Raw genomic sequence first — 19,068 nt, 5'->3', positions numbered from 1 at the left:
TATTCGAGAGATTTAGAAACACGTTTACGCCAAACGGCAGACGTGAAATATTTGAACCACGTGTCCAAGTTACCCCCCTAATTATCGTTTATTGTTTATTACTTCTACCCAAAAACAAATAGTTTCAAGCCAGTTTTATCCAGAAGTATGGTTCTGGACAGCTTTTTTCTGCTTATTTTCTATTTTGAGAAATTCTCAACTTGATTCTGACGTTTGCCATAAATTTGACTCTAATGTAGCTAGCAACGGTGATCTCACCTGAAATTTCATTATTTATTGGGGCTTGTGTTGATGTAATTTTAGTTTACAATTTGAAGACTGGAGGCCAAGTCTGTCAACGCTTCTCCAGCCAATTCCATTCACAAAAGAGTAAGTTTCCTCAAATTAACCCTAGGCCATGTCTACATTATACCAAATAGTTTTTATGTCGACGAGTCAGGGGCACCCGACGACTGTTTTCCGTAAAATATCTGTTCGGAGAAGCAAATATTGCCTGGAATTTTCTATTCCTTTAGGACGGCTAAAAATTTATAGATGACTGTTCCATTCATGTACAATTTTCAATGCTTATCTAATAAATCCCCTATGACTTTCTAAAGTTTAATTTTTCACATTTCACTCCTCAGGTTAGGCTATGCTTTTTTGGAGAAAAAATGAAACCTAAAGTTTTCGGATTCAAAAATGTGATTAGTAAAATTCTCACCTTCACAATTGCTGGTTTGCACGTGACGTCACGGCGGCCATGTTGGTGGTCAAGAACAAAAGCATTTCTCTCCTCTGGGAACTAAACTCTATTTTCATGTAAATTCGTCAAGAAAAAATCCTTTTGTTTTGACCCCCAACATGGCCGCCTTGTCACGTGGTTGCAAACCAAGAATACGTTAAATTACATCTAAAATTTCGGTAAAATAAAACTCAAGCCCTGGTAATTTCGAAAAGACTCAATTTCCCTTAGGATGACCGAACAGATACAAATTTTATAGCTGCGCTTAGAATGCATTACTAGAGATCTAAAAATACTCTTGATAGTCTAAAAAGTGTTTTCAATGTCTTTAGGAGGAAACCGTCGTTGGGTGCACCTGACGTGTAAAGCTATCCACTATAAAGTATAGTAAAACACCTGTTCACAATACTACCATGTAGAGTGGCACAGAAACCTGTTCTATCTTTGACGCTCCACTTTCAAAATCGGCACGGTACAGGCTCGCTCTGTTACAGAAATCGCTCTGAAATAAATCACTGTTCTTATGTATGAACAGATGCCCTATCCGATATGGTTTTCATGTCGGTGCATGCGCAGGAGTTGTCTAGTATATTGTAGACTTAATTTCAATTTGACCATATCATAGGAAGGGTTGTTAATGACCCGTCTTCCCTAAACAATGTAATTATTTTGTTCTCTTGCAGAGCTCTCAAGAATGAGACATTCGTGCTGTAAGTTGAATAATTTTGATTGCAGCCTAAGACTTAGGCTCTGAAGTCTCCAGCCTTGGGTGTCTCGATGCGTCCGCGGTACTCCCCAAGGGCGCATCGAGACACCCGAGACTGGAGACTGAGCCTTCCTAAGACTAGTCTTGACTGCTTGGGTAACACTAGAGGCAGCCATACCGTAAATCCTCTATTAAGCCCCCCGGCCCCTTTTCAGAGGAGGAGAGTTAATAAGGCCCCCTCTGTCTTCACAAACAATTAACGTGGACTGATCAGTTATGGTTCATTTAGGATGAAAATTCATATTGGTTTTGGTCTTCGGCCACATGACCTCCATCTCCATGTTCTGAACTTTTTCAACTTTATGCTCTAGTTCTTTGTGGGGAAATGTTACCATTTTCTTACTGTTAGAAAAAGCAGTATAGCGCCTGGTAGCCACAAATCCGTCCTCGAGAAACCTTGCTCCCGTTGATGCATTTCGTTAAATTAAATAAGCCCCCCTCAAAAGTGCTTGAAAAAAATAAGCCCCCCGGGGGACTTAATAGAGGATTTACGGTATATCATCTACAACTTAACTTGCCATCAGGCGATGCTTTTTCGGGGAAAGCGCAAAAGTCGGGACCGCCTGACCGCAGGTGATCTGATCTACAACTGGAGGGCTGGTTCTACGTAATTTATTTTTAATTATATTGCATTTAGTGGAATCTCTTAGGCATTGTAAAAGTTAGCCTGAATTTCATCCGATTACTTCGAGTCGTAGTAATCGGATGAAATTCAGGCTATGTAAAAGTAACAAAATATGAGTATAATAATAAATATAAATTACATGTAAGAGTTTTTGTGCTGATTGATAAACAAGGAGGTTTAGGTAAGCACTACATGTACTTAGGAACTTTTAAATAAATCTATTTATTTTTGCAAATGTTATCAGGTTTTGGATTGTGCCACCATGAGTCATATTGTCACAGAAATTTATGTCTCCTGCTTTTTCCTCTTAAGGGGCTTCTCACTAATTGTTTGTGTTTGTATTTGTTTATTTAAGTTCTCTAGAACCGATAAAATGTATGCCTCTTTCTCGAGAATCGGTGCCCAAATTGGGAACTCTATTCCTTATTCGATTAAAATACATAAACGTTCGTCCTTTCGTAAAAAAATAAAGGAATTATCACTAAATTTCTTGCGGTTAGAAGATGATTATGTCGAAGTCTCGCGTCTTATTAAGTTATTTAATACTTTAGGTTAGCCTCTCTTCGTCATCGCTATGTACTTGCCTTGTTTTATGGATGGTTTCTTCTATTTACTCTGTAGTAGTGTCTTCACTGTTATTTAGTCCATCTATATATAAATCTTGTTTTGTAATATGTCTTCAGCTCCCCCCGCCTCGATTAGTTTATAATCTATTTGCGGGTGGGAAAGTAACGTAATTAGTTATATTTCCAATTTTCAATAAAATTTGTTGTTGTCGTTGTTGTTTGTATTGTGAATAGATACATCATTGCAGTGATAAAGGCATTTGCTGACGATGAGCGCTGTGAGGTAACCAAGGACAGGTTTTGTTTATTTGATCATTTTGTCTATCTACCGTCAAGAGAAATCCTTGCAGAAAAATAATGATAGTAAACTGGATTAAAAGCACAATAGACAGCTGCCCAGTATGAGTAATTTTAAAACTTCGTTGCATGGAAAAGATTATTTTCAACACATTTAGTCTAGAGAAACTCTTTCTTAGTTAAGTAGTTCTTTTATTTGTTCATGTACTCTTTACTTGGCTCATAGGGAGGCCAATTAAATATGATACGATTTCATGTGCAATTAAAGATTGATGATGATGATGATGATGATGATGATGATGATGATAACGATGACAGAATGGTTTTGCTAATAGTAATACTTAAGTATTCATCTACAGCTTTCAAAGACACCCTGTACAATACTACCTTGTTTAGTACAAATAGCTTTCATTTGAACTATAGCTGACAACAAGAAACTTGTGTTGATTTAATCGCATTTTTCTCGGGTTTTATAGGTCCATCAATCAATTCTTCCAGTCAGAAAGGGAAAAGATGGCTGGATTGACATCATCTGCCCAGGAGGAGTCTCCTGTTTTGACGACGGACAATTTTTCTCCCATGTGGTAAGTTGTCTTGTAAAACCAGTGGGATATGACCTTGTAAGACTGAAGATCGTTGCACTCGGTTTTACACTTGAAATGACCTTTTTCCTTTTGCCTAATAGAGAAAAAGGGAGAAGGATAAATGGAGATCAGGGAGAGACGCTGGTCTCGTAGTAGCCTGAGAGCAAGCTTACCGGGGCGCTGTGCCGCGGCAGGGCAGCAGGCTCGGATCTAGGATTAATACTGACCGATTTCCTAAACGAGGGGCCGAGGGAGCAAGCGTCTAGGAGAGCCCCCGGTATTTTTTTTGATTTTTAAAGTCCCTAAAGTTCCCTTTATTTCTCGGGTTTCTGTCTAATGCCCGGAAATTGGAAAAAGAAAACATTTGTCCAGACTATTTTCCAGAAAGTTCTATTATTGTTATTTTATTATTAAAAATGTTTATCGTGAAAAATCTGACCGATTTCCGTAAAACGGTGGAAACCGGTGTGGATCCGCGCCTGGGCAGAAAAGGAAGAAGAGCTTGCAGTCACGTCTCAGGAATTTGAATTCCGCCCCCTGTGGCTCCCCGTCGTCTGAGCTGTCAGATTTTGGCCAATCAGTGCGAAGGGGAAACGAGCGCGGAATGTAAACAAACATTGAAAAACACGTGAACAGGACGTGAAAGATAGAAAGAACTTTAATTCCCTGCGATTAGGCAAGCAAATGCCGCCCACCGCCAGAGCACTCCGAGAGCTTGCTCGCAGTTTAGTCTCGTGGCAATTCTCTCTTGTCTATATCTCCAGATTTTACAACGCCATCGTGACAAAGAACTTTAAGCATTCTGTTAGGTGACTTGTTGCAAACTTCAGTTGAAGTTCGAGAATATCCCAAACTTATGGCTTAAAATGACATTGCTTGTTTAAAAGCGATGATGGCTTGACGCTCTGAGCCGATTGCTGATTTGTTGACGTGGATGTTTGAGATTTTTGTTGAGCATGAATGTGTGCATCTTCTATCGGCTAATGTTGCTTTTTTTCGTCAGATGTCCAGACTACTAAATTGTTGTGGAAGAAGGAAAAAGACTCTCTTGGATCTAAAAGACTCCATGCTTGGTCCCTTTATGTTATTAGCCTTAAGAGGCGAGAGCAGTTTTATTCAGGTAAGTGGGTTTGCAAGCCCTGGTAAGTGGTAGCCTGCGAACGGCAGACGTTTCTCCTCGCTCATCGCCGCTTAGGGACGTTTCGCGAGGAGGAACGTCTGCGATTCAGCGACAGAAATTCCATACTGATGACATAAATCAATGTTTACTTAATAAATCCGGTAGTCATGGGGTTCCAAATGCAAATTTGTTCAATTTTACGTTTCCCTGGTCGATTTTGGAAAAGTGTTGTGTTCATCTGTGAATGAGCTCCAGCAAAACTCAAATGCTTCTTCTAGAGAAGACTATATTCCACAAATATTGACTGTTTTGTTGGAGATTCATCGCGTTTACATTTGACCTTTGTGGCCTTTTGTCTTTTGTCTGTCATTCGTAAACAATAGCTAAAACAATGAAACTACTCCGTCGACCAATTAACTCTTCTGACCATATTCCGGACAGATTTTGCGTCATCAGTATGGAATTTCTGTCGCTGAGAGCTTTTCTTTACAGCCTTTACAGAGCTTTTAATCAGAAAAATAGCCCGCGATCAAGCTGTCCGTTCGAGTGGTAAGCGAAGCGATCCACGACAGAACGCGCCTCCCTTCACGTGCTGCTCGCGCGTGACTTCTCGCGACATCCTCCAAAGAGAGAACTTGCCGACAGGGTATCAGAAAAAAAATGGTTGAAGGTCAATTTATGGAAGGTTTCCTTTCGCATAAAAATTAGAGTTCAGGGTTGTCATGTCAAGGAGGGTCTTTTCCAGGTTTCTTTCGAGTACAGCTAAACATGCTAGTGAGCGCTTATCTCTTCAGCACAGTCACCCTGCGGTCAAGTGTCTTCTGCTTAGCAGATGTCATTTATGTAGACACCAGAAATATATTTTGTTCTACTGGTAGAGTAAAGATGTTTGAATGTACTCTGCACTACTGTTATGACATGTAAAGGGAAAGAGATATGCATCATTGGCCTAGCTGCTTTTCGATAAACTGTGCAATAAGCAATTGCATTTGCGTTTTACATTGGATCTTGTTTTTCTTCTTCTCACATTCCACCAGACACTGTCATTTATGTTAGAAGTTGAAGTCCCGCAGGACGAAAATGAAAAATTACACATAATATCTACACTGGAGAGCACAGAGGAAGGCAAAACATGTTATGAGACCCTTTGTCAGAAGTAAGTTGGTGTCAAACAAATTCAAAGAAATAATATTCGGGTTAGTATTTGATGCATTTTGTCCTTTTGAAGTTGCACGTCATCCTGGGTCTGTTTGTGTCGAATTGCACTATGGGATTGTTTTGAGGGATGAAGTTTGACCCAGGTTTCTTGCGCAACCTCGTACTAGCCAATTAAAGAAGCCACAGCGTCTCCAAAACAGTCCCATGCTGCTATTCGGCACAAGACGCATTTTTCCGTGAGGATGTTCTGTCAGTAGCGTTATCGTTGTAAACTAGACGGCCATTTCCGTGTTTCAAGACTCTCACTTTCAAAACGCAGCTAAGTGCATAACCTTTCCTGTGAAAATGACTTTTATTTACATGGGAATAAAAAAAGTATTTTCATATCAATGGCTTCGCGCATTAGCCTCGCTCTGAAACAGAGGCTTGCGGCAACTGGGAAATGGCCTGTTGCCAAGAACAAATTCATCAACAAGTTTTCATTTAATAGTTTTATTTGTTAAACATTGTATGCAAAATTAAAACGTCTTTTACACTGTTAATGTGTCATATTTCTATGTCAGCCATTAAGCTACTGTACTGGCTGGTTTTGAAAAATAAGAACAATTTTTGATTGGCTTTGAAATTTAGGGTATGATTTGAAAACGAGTGATAAACTTAAAAAAAGACCCAGTTATTACGTTCCCTAGTTCCAGATTACGACAGAAAAAGTGATTTATTTACATGGTCGCTTTTTCCACTCTGTTTTTCAGGCGAGCCAAGTTCAGGGAAATGGTACGTATTATTCGAAGGAAGTCTAAATGTAATATAAACTTTTATAAAATTATAAAGAACGAAGCTAGACTAGCAAAGTAAACACAACAAAAATCTTCATAGAAAAAACTGAGCAGAAAAATCCACCCCTTTGAATTAGTATTAAATACGTTTGCTTTCTTATTCTGTTGTAGCAAGAGAAGGGTGGACCAACAGTTCTCACCTTACCTTCAAAATCAACGGTGAGTGGAACACGGGGGTGGAATGTTTTTTGTTATGGCGGTTTCTTGCAGGGAGTTAGGTCGAGATAATGGGAAATTCGCCGAGACAATTCCTCTTGACAGAAAACTGTGAAAATGTGAAGTAGGTGGCTACCTTAAAAAAAAGACGTCTTCAAGTCATCGCGAATAGTATATGTTTAGCAGGACAGAAGGCAGGTAAACGATAGACAGGCACGGTACGGACTAGAACATTTTTCAGGATTGGTCACTATTCTAGTCGCAGTGTTCTTTTCGTTTTATCTAGCAGTCAAATGACAGTGTCCTGGCCGTCTTGTCAAATTTGAACTCATGGCGTTTTAGAAGGAGTTTTCCCTTCGACCCAGTTGGGAGAGTAGACCGATATTAGGGCCGTTTATAAGAGAGCAAATGAGCTGCGGCTTATATACGACGCAAACACCGCATATAAATTAATGGTACAAAATCTACGTTCACGGCTCATTTAACCCAAGGCTAGCTCAAGCAGCGGCTTATCCTGCCAGAGAAGTTTTGGGCTGGGCTAGCTTATCTAAACCGCGGCTCACCTTGAACGTTAAAGTGTTCGTATAAATGCACTCAAACGTTGTCCGCGGCTTTCTGAAGCCGTGGGCGATTGCTGCGCATGCTCTACATCCCAGACCTTCATAGCCTCCCACGCAGGCGTTTTTAGGAGAGCTCGTATTTCGTCCCTCCCCACAAACGCCTGCTCAACCGAGAACGACATTCCTTTCCCGTTGTTTTATTCGCGTGGTAAGTGACCAATCAACAGTTTTCAAATAAAGTGTTGACAGGCTAAACACGACTCATAAGCTCGGGATAGTGTAAACACGTGACCCTAGAGTTACCTTTTTCCTTCTTTTCTTTCCTTCGCTAAGATTAATGCAGTACACGGAGTATTCTAAAATCTGACTAAATCTTACTTTTTCCGCTCTGAGTCTAACATTTATTAGAGGTCATAAAGCTTTCCCAGTGTTTCGTGCAGATCGATTAATTATCGGGTTGCCCTGCAGTCAAGTTCAACCTTCCAGACTTTGGAAGGTACAGTGTGACTGGGTACACTTGGGAAAGGAACGCCTGTTCTAGGTTGCTTAGGCGTTTGGTGGGGGGGGGGGGGGGGGAGGGGGGGAGGAGAAATACGAGCTCCCCTAAAAACGCCTGCGTGGGAGGCTATGAAGGTCTGGGATGTAATTGAAAATAGAGCATGCGCAGCTAAGACCTTCACGGTCGAAAGACGCGCGCTGCAGTGGCGGGAAAATGACCTGTTGTTGAAAAAAGGTGTTGCACGGACGAAGGAGCTCTCGAATGGAGCTCCTGCTGTTCTAGACCGATTTTCTTCGTTATTTGTGTGATAGTTGGCAGCCAGTGGGCTGAAACCTATATGTGGTGACCGTAGCTCACTTTTAAATGGTGTTAGTGTATTTCTCTGTTTCTTTGCTACTATTATACCTGTCACCACTGTGCGAAAGATATCATTTTATAGCTAGGAGCTAGCACGAAAACAAACGTTTTTTAATTTAGCTCCTCGGCATCTTTTTAACATAATGTATCATTTTATGTAACAATTTCTTTTTTTCTTTCCCATTGACCATCGTAAAATGTAAAAATTTTCTTTAATTGGATGTAATAATAAAGGTTGTTGTTGTTGCACGAGAGAGCCGAAAATTTCGTCTAAACTCCACCTCATCCATCGCTGGAACATCTCTTTCAAACCACTCGATCGGTATGATCACTGACAAACTTTTCGTCGAGGTTTCCACACAAGTTTCGCAACAGCTCAGTACTAATCTTGACCGAAATTTTCTTTTTTTTAACTAATAATAATCTTTATTGATAAATAAGTACACACAGCACAAGTTAACGATAATAAGATGCCAAAGCCAGAGGCTTAGGGACTGTGCAATAATTATCAGGAGGGGGGGGGCTGAAAAACTAGAGTTATCTAGCAAAAACTTAGACAGTACCCCCCATCCAAAACAACAAAAATTAGTTCTAACCCCCCTCTGTTATGTTAAAAATTACGTCGCACCCCCCCCCCCCCCCCACCTCCCACCACACTGGTAAACTCAAAACTGGACTGAGCTGCCATCACAGCTTCAATAATGACAAACGTTATTATGTAACATCTAGTATCGAGAAGGATGTTGATCGCTTGATTGAAGATTTAGACAAAGCATTTGCTAAGTACCGGGGTGCTTACCACATTGGCTCAAAATCTAAAATTTCTGAAGCCAGAAAGAGAAAGAAGCAGAGAAAAAAATTAAAGAACAGGAGATTGAACGCTTCAAATAACAGACGAAAAAGAGCTTGCATTATATTTAGATCCTTGGGAGGAGAGCCTGTTGAACTTTGTTATGAGCCACATATATATGGAATTCTGCAAATCGATTCAGTCGATGAAGAAACATTTCTTTTTGTCACATCAAAAACCGACAAAGCTTGTCTACGAGATCTGTTTGATTCCCATTGTTTTATGGGGGAAGCTGAAAAACTCAAAAAAAAAAAAATTCAGTTGTGAATTTGCTTTTCATTTTGATGGAATATTTTCAATAATCGTTTAACAGCTGTTCGTGTTGATATTTGTTACAGTCTATCATGATGCCTGTATTGAGAATCTTTTATTGCGTTTAATTTTATTTATATTTCGAATAAAACTTAAGGCCCCCCCCCCTCGGTCAAATGAGTGATTTTACTTTGAGCCCCCCCTATCTTGGCAGCAATTTTATGTAATGCCCCCCCCGTTTTAGGGCCCCCCTCCTGATAATTATTGCACAGTCCCTTATAGGGCGTAGGTCAGAGAGTTACAATCTGCTGCTAAGTTACAATGAGAATAAAAATTAATAATTACAAGATTAACAGAGAAAAGGCAAACTATTACAACATAAATTTAATTTGAAACGAAAAAGACAATGTAAAATATGGCGATTTTCCTGAACAAAGCCAATCTTTTCCCTTTTTTGCTTGGTCGAGCCATTGTTGAAAATAACGCGAGGCAGCAAAACAAATTACGTCATCATCTGACCGATCTGGCTTCGAAGTAAGCCGTGAACCAGTTATGCGTTGGCGTCTTATGTAAGCCGTGCTCGTATGAATGCTTCCTTTCGCGTCTTATGTAAGCCGCGGCTTGTTTTCTCCCGTATAAACGACCCTATTATGTATGTTATAGGTTACTTATCCTCGCCTTCGCTGGAGTTAAGTCACGTATTCGTCTCTAACCGCGAAGTAATATTCTTCTTTACCCAGGACGATGACCTGGCTCGGCTCCTCAAGTCCGACTCATTTGGGAATCTCCAGAGCCTCAACCTGGCGTTTACGCACGTGACCAGCGCGTGCGCCGAGTATCTTGTACAACTTCCCGCCCTGCTGCACCTAAATTTGCAGTCAACAAGGGTACGTAACTTTAAGGGACAAGCGTGTTAGTACTCGATATGTGCTCCGTTATGATTTGCCTTTCTCTTCCAAGAGCACCTGGTGTCAAGTGCCAAAATTTCATTTCGTTGCGGGCGACCAGAGGAGCCCGCAATCCCAATCTCCAAGTTGCTGTTACACATGCGCGGCACGTATGTAGCTAGCATTCATTTGGACTTCCACTATGAAAAAATGGAATGCACTGATCACGCGCGTTTGGACGTTCTATCACTCTTCCTGACTCTTAACCTTTACTTGCGTGCTTTGACCTTCTATTACGCAAAGTAAGAGGTTATGCATCGTTATCGCTTGCACTCCTTAACATTTGGTTGTTACTAATAAAATGAGTATTGAAAGCAAATGGGACAAAGGTACTCAAAAGTCCGTTCCAAGATGTTTCATTCATATCAATGATCAAACGATGATTGAATTATTAGATCATGAGAGACTGATTACCTCATTGGTTCTTAATTTCGCGGTTATTTTAATTTAGCAATTTTGGCGAGAGAGTATTTCGCAGGGTTTTATTATCGCGATTTCAACACGCAAATATGAAAAAAGGGCATTAAATTTCGCGATTTAAGCATTCTCAACTACATTAAATTTCTGGTTAAACCGGGAAAGCAATGTGTTAAAGCTTTACAAATTAACTTTATTTCACCTACTGGAGATAAAAAACGGAGCTTACCAGTATAATCAGTTAACAAGTTATATAGTCGATACACATCCTGTATATGTTGTTGCTATTTCCAGTCAATATATTTTTTTTCTGTGATTTGAATTTTCTATTTGAGTATTTTAAAATTTCGTGACGATTTTTTTTTCGTGACCGGGGTCTTTATTTTCGCGTTTTTTGTTTTTTGTTTTTTGTTTTGCATTCGCGAAAAACGCGAAATTAAGACCCGCAAAATTAAGTTCCAATAAGGTATGATATGAAGAATTATGCAGATCGAGGAAAACGATTCCAATGAAATGATTCCAATGGAGTCTGAGCCAGAAAAAGCCTTACCTTCGTGACAAACGTGGATAAAAATCAAGCCGAACTTTACGTTTCATTCCTTCGGTACTGTTTCCGTGTGGAGAATGAGTTCATACGTAAGAGTACGTTTTTTCTTTTCTTTCAGTTTGGCGACAAAGGTCTTCTCATGGTGGCTGAGAAGCTTCATAATTTGGAGTCTTTAAACTTGTGCGAGACGCTGGTGACTGATGATGGACTGTCATCCTTGGTAATCATGTCCAGTCTCCGTAGTTTAAACCTCAACAGTACCAGGCTCTCTCCGACAACGTACGAAAAACTCAGGGTGAGTTGGTTTTAGTGCATTTAGATTGCCAGTCATTGCACAAAAACCGCGCTTTCTGATGTTTGTGCTACTACGGTTGTAGTGACAACGGCTACGCGTTTTTAGCGTGCGCGGTAAGAGGTCAGCGATTTATGTTTGTGCATTCTCGCGTTTGTTATCAACTAGAGCTTTCACCGCGGTCAAACATTTGCATATCGCAGTGCCCACAATAACTTGTTCCTTACGCTACGGGTAATCCACAAGTTAAAAATGTGAAGATCGTTACGATTAACTGGTTATTTTTTTTTCTTTATTTTTGCCCATGTTTTCACTTGATGGTCGATCTTATCCCACTGAATGAAACATGTGGGGGTGTGTTTCAGCAACTCGCTCGCTACACGATGAGGTACCAGGAATCTGATTTACATCTTGGTCTTTATTCTTCTTTGAACTCTTTCACTAACTAGTTCGAGTATAGTAGCGGTTTTGTTAGCCAAAGGTGGAGATGTTTGGGTTAGCTGACCGTGGGAATTAAATCAAGGTGAACTCGGTGTGGGTAACTATGTCTTGGTATCACTGAACCTACATGGTTGTGATCGGTAAGAAGCAACAAACTGATAAAAATCTAAAAGCTGTTTAACAAACCCAAACAGGAACTTCAACGAGACTAACTAAGGTTAGCTCTAACATCACAAACACAACCACCTATGAAAAACTAACATCTGACAATGGCAGGCGAAGAATATTCCTTAAATGGCATTAACTAAAACAAGGTCGCCAGCTAAGCATAAATTCGGGTGTTACTAAACAGAGTAACGCAGTAACGAGTAACGGAGTAACGAGAAAACGAGCAACAGGATAAAAATTCAAGAGGTTAAAAAAATTAATAAATAAATCCTAATGAAAGAAAAAACATAAAAAATGGTTGTAATATCCTAATAATGACCTTTAGCAGTCTCGAAAAATATGTGTATTCCAAAAAGTGCTTAAAACAACGACGTCAACCCCCTACCCCACCCGTCCTTACAGCAAAGTCAAAGTTATTTTCGCGCCGAAAAAGTCACCTGGCTACGGCTGTTATTTTGGGCCGACCTGCACTTATTTTAAACAAGGTTTGTGATTGGCTGGAAAAACAATAGGGATCGTGTCATAACAATGCCCCTATCCCTGAAAACAATAGGGAATGCAGGTTATAGGGACCAATGAAATAAGAGGTTTGGATGGGTGCAGGTCAATCGGTTATTTCCTCACAGCCACGAAGAGACCGTTGAGCAACCATGGAGGAAGGTGAGGTGCAGATTTTCTTTCTTATTGCCACAATTATTTCATTTCTTAGTAGAAATAGCTCTATCAGGTAAACCAAGAACCTTGTTGGGCCCTTATTAGGGTTAACTAGCCAAGTACTCGATCGCCAAGGCTTAGAAACAGTTTTCTCGCTTATTACTCCCAGGGTTGTTCCTTTTCCTGCTCACTCAACTTTCAAAGTCTTTTAACTCCTCTCGAAAGTACGGGATTCGACAGTAATACTACCTTCCAAAAGTGAGTTATAGTGGACGTTTCTACCGGTTTAAATGGAATTATAAATCATGTGCAAAAATAACCTCTCGGTGTAAAGACTCTGAAATTTGAATATTGCCGCCAAAATAGAATTGCAGAGCAAGACTAGTTTTTAGATCGATTTTCAATTAAAGTAAGTTAAAGTAAAGAAACCTTCAAATGGATTGGTTTGCTCGAAGTTGCGTTTAACATCAATCAATGCAGAATAACCGAAACAGAGTTACTGCCAGGGCATGAAATTAACTATTGTTGTGTAGGATCCACTTGGCTACTTAATGTTTCAAAGTGGTAGCCCATTCCATTAAATATAAGTCGAATGAGTCCCGAGTCCCCAGAAAAAAAAATATAAACGAAACAAAACAAGAAGAAACAGAACAAACAAGCACAAAAGGCCGTTTTACTAGATGTTATTTTAGAGGTGACATCCTCCAAATTTACAAGTTTTGAACCCAACCAAATGATTCTAGCAGGTAATCAAAGTAAGCAAAGAGGACCCCTACATATCTACTCGGAAAACCAAGATGGCGTTCGCCAGCGACAGTTTCCTAGTGAAATATGCGTCATTTTTCATGATCGTCAGAGACATTGGTGCCTGTATTAGTTGCAATTTCACGCCCTGATAACATGCAACTACATGAACTCATTTTGACCCAAGTTTTCATTTGTTAAGCCCGGGCTTAATGGCTTAAAGGCGGCTACACCCCTGTCAGCGCTGGTGTGTTATATGAAACGCCTGAGCTAAGATAACAACAACTAATAGTATTTTGAAATCGTAGAAGAGCCCTCGTTCCCACTTTTGTCTTCTCCCACTTATGACCCCTTAGAGAAAGGAATGATTGTGTCTTCTGGACTTGATTTGACGATCAATCTCCTATTATTAGGACCTATTAGGAGCTGAAGTGGCACTTGCAGACGGTTTTTACCATCCTGCGACTACAAAGAGGGACCGGCATTCGGTGTAAGAAGTACTTTCCTTCATCTTCTTACAAAATTTAATTAATGGTCATTAATCCATTAGTTATCACAATCGTTCACACTAAAACCTTGATACGTCGGGTAATCCCATACCTTGGCTAAGAAAGAATTCGTCACAAAACAAACTTTCTGTTTCTTTTCTTCATGATCTCAATAAACACAACGTGTACAGCGGGATCAAACTAACCATACGGAAATCAATGTTATTGATGCAGATGTCGATGTTGGTAGTACTAATGCTACTACCCGGGTACCACTCATGGTCAGTATATGCAGTTTTGTTCAGTTGTAAATATTCAATGGTTTGTGACAATTGTTCAGAAACTCGGTACTTTTAAAATAGTCTTCCAGATACTGGGCTGTAGGAACGATAAACGAAGCGTTTTGTTACTGTATCTGCTGAATAGGCATATTCAATTGCAAATAACAGCTGTTGCCAGGTTACTTTTTCGGCGCGAAAATACCTTCGACTTTGCTGGAGGGAGGGGTGGGGGATTGACGTCGTTGTGTAACCTTTTGAAATACACATATCTTACGAGATTGGTAAAGGTCATTATTAGGATATTACAACCATTTTTGTTTTTTCTTTCATTAGGATTTACTTATTATTTTTTTAACCCCTTGAATTTTTATCCCGTTACTCTTTTTCTCGTTACTCCGTGTGGACAGAACGCTAAAAAAATATCCTTGTGGGTGGGGCCTTATTCGTTTGACCGCGTCGTAGCCACAAGGTGTTTTGTTCGAGACACGGTTTTCGAATTACAAGATGGTTGATAAAAGAATGAGCATTTAATTCTTGTTTTTCTCCTTGTCACTAAAGAAACTACCAAGAATTCAAGAAATTGATGTAAGTTACACGGATGTTTGACTTAGATTCCAGCACTTTATCACACGTCCTTGGTCAAGAAACGCTAGATGCATGTGTGATCACATCGCACGCAATTTAAATTTCATCACTTCTATTTGAGCTTGTTACTCATAGATTTTGGCTAAATCTTGCTACTGATTGGTTGAGGCCTTGATAAGGAAGTTCGGGCGAGTTGACTGTTCGTGGTTAACCCTTTAAACCCTAAGATCAAAGTTTGAATTCTCATTTGTTGCCCCTATTCATTTCCTACAGAAGTAGTGGGGTGAAGTTGATAAAATATCAAGCAAATTCATCTTGTGTGATCATTTTCGTAATTCTCGTTAACACTCTGTTTTACAAAACATTGATACTACAAGGAGAAATTTGATGTTGATCTCTCTTAGGGCTTAAAGGATTCAATGGTTTGAAAAAACGCCAAAACTGCGTTTGTATATTTTGTCCATGATTGCTGGTCGAAAACAATCGTTGATTAATTAAGATTTCTAGAAAGCCAAGTCCTAGATATGAATACAAACGTAAATTTCAATTTTATGATATTTATTCAGCATTTCGGGGTATTTGGTGCATGATCAAGTACCATAGAATAAGTAACTACATGCACAGTAATTTTCAAGGATTTATAATAACTCCTCTAGTGGGGCTAATTTATTCTTTACAGTGGAGTTATTTTTTGGGGAGTTATTTCAACTCCAAAAAGGACTTTAAAGAACTCCTTTTCAGGAGTAAAAATGACCCCAGATATTGTGTAGTTAAAATAACCTCAAAGAAGGAGTTATCCTGTACCTAAAATTTTTACTCCACTTTCAGAGTTAAATTAACTCCAAAAAGAGTAAAAACAACCCTTGTAAGGAGTAAAAGTAACCCCATCTCGGAATTATCTTAACTCCAGACTGGGAGTAAAACGAACTCTTTTTCAGGAGTAAAAATGACCCCAAATTCGGAGTTAAATTAGGAGTTAAAATAACCCAAAAAAAGGGGTTACCTTGTACCTAAAATTTTTACTCCATTTTTGGAGTGAGGAAGAAAGCCGTTTCTCGTTTTGCTATATGAAATATATATTGTTGCGGTAGAGAGTTTGTAAACATACATAAAGTGTTATAATAATTAATGCTTATTGTACATAGATTTCTCTTTGCAGAAAAATTAGCTCATGTATAGAATGAGAAAGATGTAAAGTTCTTTTCTTTTTACTTGTTGTCTTCCCTTTGCTGTATGTACGCTTGGAAGAAAAGGCAAATCAGATGTCATGACCTAAAATTATTACTGATGTCTTTGGGCCTCCCCTGTGTACCGGCGCAGGTAACGTGAAACACAAGAACCAAACAATACTTAGGAAACCTAACTGGTTTATTATTTTGTTTCGTGTGTTTTATACTTATCTGTGCTTGTACATGCAGAAGAACTCACTCGCCAAAGTAAATGTGAGGACGTCTTTATATCATAGATTGCAGTTGGTTAATAGGTGTTCATATTAAACCGCCGCCTGGTTAGCTCAGTTGGGAAAGAGCCGGTCTTTTGAACGGGAGGTCGCGGTTACAAACTCCGGCCGGACCAATACTCAGGGTCTTTAAATAACTGAGAAGAAAGTGCTGCGTTTGTTATGACATCTGCAAACGGTTAGACTTTCTAGTCTTCTCGGATGAGGATGAAAACCCGTAGGTCCCGTCTCACAGCACTTTCACTTACCTGGTTCTTGTGGGACGTAAAAGAACCCACACCACCGTGTTCGAAAAGATTAGGGGATCAGACTTAGACCCCGGTGTTAAAAGCAACTTTTCCTGGGCTGGGTGGGTTTTCAGTAACGAGAGTTCTTATTATAGGGATAACCACATGATCCTCATTCAGATGTCATAATGGCTATCTGTAAACAGTGTATGTATGTAAGTAAAGTTCATGTCATTGTCACCAAGTGAGGATTATCCTGTCTAAGTTGATGAGCCTGATGATTGAAGTCGTATTCTGCCAATGGCAAAAGCTAGGTTTTATTACTAAGTTACAATACTGAAAACTGAATTAGAAAATGCGTTAAGCAATACTGTTTTACCATTTTCTGAAAATAACTCAAAAACGTGATACCCGTTGGCGTACTTTGAGAACAAAAGTGACGGAAAATTTCACCAGCTGGTCAGCTTTTTAAAGGGAACCTCCACTCTTACTACAGAATAAGTTTAAATCGAATAAAATTATGTTGATAAACAAATTTGTTCGAAATTTGTCTTAAAAAAAGTGTTTATATCGGGAAAAGTCAATTTTAAAATCGCTTATTTTCACTTTCAAATTTCGCGGGCGCCGCCATCTTGAATAATTGTGACGTGTTACGGTTGCTCTATTGTTCTGACACAAAGAGCTTTTGTTTAATAACAATAGGGCAACCATTACACGTCACAACTATTCAAGATGGCGACGCCCGCAAAATTTGAAAACAAAAATAGGCGAATCTAAAAGTTATTTCTTTCGGATACAAACGCTTTCTTTAAAAATATTTTAGATTGACTCGACTGTAACAGTTATTTCCTGTGATTTAAAGTTATCTTTTTGTTGAAGTGGAGGTTCCCTTTAAATCGTTTCAGCTTTGACAACAGTTCAGCTATTAGCTGTAGAAAATAGTGGTTTAATTAATAATTATTCAATGTCATTCCAATTAAAGAACCGTTTTCATTGAAGTGTGGAGTGATTCATCGTTGTTTCATTACTACGCTATGTAATTGGCGTAAAAAATGGTACTTTCTTCTTAACAATTCGATGTTAGACCCAAACCTGCACCTGTTTTCCCGCGCTTTTTGTCGGCTGCATGTGTTTTCTTTGAATTCTGATTGGTTCGTGGGAATATCTGCTTTAGGTGTGACAAGCTAGAGCAAAGTTGTTTACCGCTTTCTTTGGACAATTCACGGATAGTCGCTCTAATATTATATGTACTGTGACAGCTTTAGTTGCCTTCCTTCATTTTGATCATTGAGCGAATATCTTGAAACGAGGGCCAGTACCTCTCCCCCATTAAAACGACTAAAAGTTTGGAAATAACTTTTTCTAGTGATTGAAAAAGCTAACCTTAGCGTCTATTGCTTTTTCGAGCCGGGAAGGTCCCCTGAAAAGCTAATATTTTAATATAATAAAAACTGTTCTAGTGAGGCCTTGAACTGCTGTTTAAAAAGTAAAAACTAAAATCCAAGCTTTCGCCGATCAACGGCATCATCAGGGATGAGAAAATATTTCGCGCGCGCTATAACTATATGCAAAGAAAGTGTAGGGTGAAATGTGTAAAAGATGTGACGTATGTATTAAAGCTATGGAAATAAACTGTGAATGGAATACAAATCTCTAATGATGGAGTGTCTCTAGGCAAAAGCCTCCAAAAGCACTTAAGAATGGTCTCTAAAATAAAATACATGTAATCTTAAATTAAAATCATACTTGTATAAAACCTGTCCAGGGGCTTTCCCCGAAAAGCCCTACAGGGTTTGCTGAGAGTCCTGCCCAAGCATATTTTAATTATAATGCACCTATCAATGTCATCCCGGCGTGGGGGGAGGCAGGGCATTGGGTGGGGATTTGATTGTCTTTGTTGGCCCTGGAGTAGGGCATTTGACTGATCTTGTTCTCCCAGGGGACGGGATATTTGAATCTTTCTTAGCCCGACTTGGAGATTTTTGACTGCCGACTCGGACGAAAAAGACTGAGACCAAACATATGTTTCCCGCTTCCACGCTTCACGCATGAGCCGTACGGTCTGGAAAGATCTGGAAATCATGGAGGCCAACGGGAACAAGCGAAAGCTGAGTGAATTTCACGGTTTTGTCTTCAAATTTCTTTTGTTTTAGCATGTTTTTGATCAATTGAACCTCTTAAGATGCTGTGGTATCAAAGTAAACGGAAGTAAAGAGAAACCAAGTCGATTCTTGCAAGTACAAATGATCAGTGTATGGCTCATTCGCTACAATCACTGTATAAAGCTTGTCAAACTGACTTTTTTGTACTCTTTACTAAGAACGGTATAATTAAACTTACAAAATGTGGACTTTCTCCTGAAAGGTTTCTGTATTCTACGCAGTGTAACACGGATTATGGTTAAAACGTATAATTGCAGCTGTAGCATGAATATGTATCTTTGGTAATGCAGCAACGTTTATAAATAA

The 19,068-nt window shown here is 39.4% G+C and overlaps 1 protein-coding gene across 1 annotated transcript in view; it reads left to right on the top strand.

The window, feature by feature from the left end:
• Positions 1-15,565, top strand: part of LOC140925691 (C-Maf-inducing protein-like) — a 46,109-nt gene extending 30,544 nt beyond the window's left edge. The window contains exons 12-22 of the mRNA XM_073375591.1: positions 304-369; positions 1,408-1,434; positions 2,916-2,964; positions 3,455-3,562; positions 4,566-4,682; positions 5,720-5,838; positions 6,593-6,614; positions 6,788-6,835; positions 10,091-10,237; positions 11,380-11,556; positions 14,888-15,565. Of these exons, the coding sequence (XP_073231692.1) occupies positions 304-369; positions 1,408-1,434; positions 2,916-2,964; positions 3,455-3,562; positions 4,566-4,682; positions 5,720-5,838; positions 6,593-6,614; positions 6,788-6,835; positions 10,091-10,237; positions 11,380-11,556; positions 14,888-14,935 (928 nt within the window). The 3' untranslated portion in view covers positions 14,936-15,565. The remainder of the gene's footprint in view (positions 1-303; positions 370-1,407; positions 1,435-2,915; positions 2,965-3,454; positions 3,563-4,565; positions 4,683-5,719; positions 5,839-6,592; positions 6,615-6,787; positions 6,836-10,090; positions 10,238-11,379; positions 11,557-14,887) is intronic.
• Positions 15,566-19,068: the final 3,503 nt, after the last annotated feature.

Source organism: Porites lutea, chromosome 2 (assembly GCF_958299795.1).
Source record: "Porites lutea chromosome 2, jaPorLute2.1, whole genome shotgun sequence".
Lineage (NCBI taxonomy): Eukaryota > Metazoa > Cnidaria > Anthozoa > Scleractinia > Poritidae > Porites > Porites lutea.
This window is presented reverse-complemented; position numbering and strand designations above follow the sequence as displayed.